This window comes from Hipposideros armiger, unplaced genomic scaffold, assembly GCF_001890085.2.
Source record: "Hipposideros armiger isolate ML-2016 unplaced genomic scaffold, ASM189008v1 scaffold_4644, whole genome shotgun sequence".
Classification (NCBI taxonomy): domain Eukaryota; kingdom Metazoa; phylum Chordata; class Mammalia; order Chiroptera; family Hipposideridae; genus Hipposideros; species Hipposideros armiger.
The window spans coordinates 1-3103 of NW_017735782.1; the positions used below are offsets into that span (position 1 = coordinate 1).

The 3103-nt window shown below is 41.5% G+C and overlaps 1 protein-coding gene across 1 annotated transcript; it reads left to right on the forward strand.

Moving 5' to 3' along the window:
• Positions 1–1695: 1695 nt before the first annotated feature.
• LOC109378838 (taste receptor type 2 member 46-like) lies at positions 1696–2583 on the forward strand (the record flags this gene model as incomplete). Its single annotated transcript, XM_019635103.1, has 1 exon — positions 1696–2583. A coding segment is annotated over exon 1 (888 nt), but the record flags the coding sequence as incomplete, so codon positions are not given.
• Between the last annotated feature and the right edge of the window lie 520 nt (positions 2584–3103).

Below are 3103 nucleotides of genomic sequence, written 5' to 3' on the forward strand. Positions count from 1 at the left end.
GGAGAAACCATATGCAGCATTATTCAATGGAGGAGAGAGAGGAGAGAGAATGTATCTTCTCAGCTCCTCCTGACTTCTATTTCCCATTGGCCAGGGTTTATTCAAAGCAGAGCTGACATCTCTGTTACCCCTTGGTTGCCATTAAAAGTCAGATCGTATACCACACTATGTGGTGTTACATTCAAGTCCAAAATGGAAAGGTGATCTGACTCTGGCAGGGTGGTGACCGAAAAATAGGAGACAGTGAAGGACTCTGAGGAAGCACACAAATTGGTGTCTCATACAGTCCACATCTACCCCTCCATGCCACTCACATGTACTCATGCCCTCCAATTATGGCTAGCTTAACAAATATGCTATCTGTGCACTTGTAATGGCCTCACACTTAGAGGGCTTCCAAGCTTGGTTAGTGATGTGCTCTATCCATTTTGATTTTCAAACAGAGGGCTGTCCTCCTCCCATGAGAGGATGACCTTGCACTAATTCACCAGAGGTTCACTCTCCCACTCTCTCATGGGACTTTCAGTAAGATATACCATGTTCACGCCCTGTAAAAATGTCTCTAGGAGCTCTGAACCTGCTGACTCATCTGACCCAATGGAGAGCAGCGAGGACCGCAGCCTAAACCTGTTCTAGAGCCCTTTCTTGCTCTGGACTCCACTGGAAACCAGTAGGCTTTAGGGAAACTCCATAAATGGGTCAGAGCAATATCCTCAAATGTGGTATATGAGATGGACAATTAAGTTCACAAACTTATTGCAAGGATGTTGCTAACCATTTTTGACATCAGAGGGATTATTCATTATGAATTTCTACCAAGTGGACCAACAGTTAACCAAGTTAACTATTTGGAAGTGCTGAAAAGGCTGCATGAAAAAGTTAGGCGACCAGAGCTTTTCGCCAACAATTCATGGCTCTTGTATCATGACAATGCACCAGCTCACTTGGCACTGGCTTTGGGGGAGTTTTTTGCCAGGAAAACAAAAAACTTTTCCGAACCCTTTCCCTACTCACCTGATCTTGGCCCCAGTGACTTTTTCTTTACCCGAAGATAAGGAAATATTGAAAGGAAGACATTTTGATGAAATTGAGGACATCAAGTATAATCTGAGAACTGCTTTGATGGCCATTCCAGAAAAAGTGTTCCAACTGCTTTTAAGGGTGGACTAGGTGCTGGTGTCAGTGCATAGCTTCGCAAGGGGAGTACTTCAAAGGTGACTATAGTGATATTCAACAATAAGGATGTAGCACTTTTTCAAAAATGAGTTCATAAACTTAAGTGTCTGACCTCGTGTGTGTGTGTGCACGCGCGCACGTGTTTGTGTGTGTTTATTAAGTTACAGTTGACATTGAATATTATTCAGCTTGAACTTCAGGNATTTGCATGCTAGCAAATGAAAATTCAGCTTTCACTTCAACATTTGTTATGAAATGTTCCAGCCTACAGGAGGACATCAAGTATATGAATAGGACTTAGTTTGAACTGTTGGGGGAATAATAGTGTTTTTCATAAAGACAACATTGAAGTCCTCGATTAGCATATTCTGGCATTTTCCTGCTTGACGTTGGTCACAGAATTTAAAGAAGACAAGAAGTTTATGCACATTCAAGATCAGCTGTACACAGGACTTAAGGTCAGAACATTGAAGGTTTCATGAACATTGATATTAGATTTGGATTTTCTTTTCTGTAGACATGATAAGTTTACTACAGATCTTTTTTTCCATCTTAATAATAACACAATTTGTTCTTGGAAATTTTGCCAATGGCTTCATAGCACTGGTGAACTGCATTGACTGGGTCAAGAGACAAAAGATTTCCACGGCTCATCAAATTCTTACTGGTTTGGCGGTCTCCAGGGTTAGTTTGCTCTGGACATTAGTAATATATTGGTATGGACATGTTTATAATCCAGCTTTAAATAATATAGAAGTAAGAGTTATTATTTACATGGCCTGGACAGCAAGCAACCATTTGAGCCTCTGGTTTGCTACTAGCCTTAGCGTGCTTTATTTGCTCAAGATAGCCAATTTCTCTAGCCTTCTGTTTCTTCACCTAAAGCAGAAAGTTAAAAGAGTAATTCTCATAATATTCTTGGGAAATTTGGTCTTCTTGGTTTTTCATCTTGCATTCGTAAACATAAATACAAATATGTCAATAAATGAATATAAAGGAAATATCACTTGGAAGACAAAATTGATGGACATCATGCACTTTACAGATATGGCTCTATTCACACTAGGAAACGTCATACCTTTTACCATGTCCCTGACATGTTTTGTGCTGTTAATCTTTTCCCTGTGGAAACATCTCAAAAACATGCAGCTCTGTGGCAAAGGATCCCAAGATCCCAGCACCAAGGTCCACATAAGAGCCATGCAAATTGTGATCTCCTTTCTCTTGCTTTTTGCTTTTTACATCCTGGTTCTAATCATCTCTGTTTGGAGTTCTGAAAGTCTGCAGATTGAATTAATCGTCCATTGTGGCCATGTCCTTGCAGCTCTCTATCATTCAGGTCATTCATTTGTCCTGATTTGGGGAAACAAGAAGCTAAAACAGGACTTTCTCTCACTTTTATGGCAGGTGAGTATCACGTCCTGCGTGACAAGGGCTGGGGAGCTTGAGGAGGGGCGGCGAAGGGTTAAGAAATTTAAGAGTGAAAAGTAGAGCTTCTGTGGGCTAGGGGTCTCCTCTCCGCAGAGCGTACAGAGAGAGCCCTGATACTGGCGGGCGCATAGCTTTTATTTACAACTGCCACAAAGAAGTCGATTTGAATATCTATGACGTTAATTGATTTGATTAGATTGGCAGCTGCTTCAGCAAAACTCATTGTGATCAAGCACGAGTTGTGCTTTCACACATAAATATGATCCCCAGGATGGACTCAGCATTCCGAGACCACCGGATAAGGAAGTTTTACCGAGATCATTCCCTCGGGTTTTAGCATTCCAAGACACTTCCTTATGACTTCAAAGCATCAGTGCGCAGGAGCATTCGAGTTGGCAGCTGCAAGGCGACTGGTGAGGTGCTGACTGAAAGAATGGAAACCTTCAACACCACAAATCAATAAAACAGGCATCGTTTTTTGTTCTAGCAGAAAACA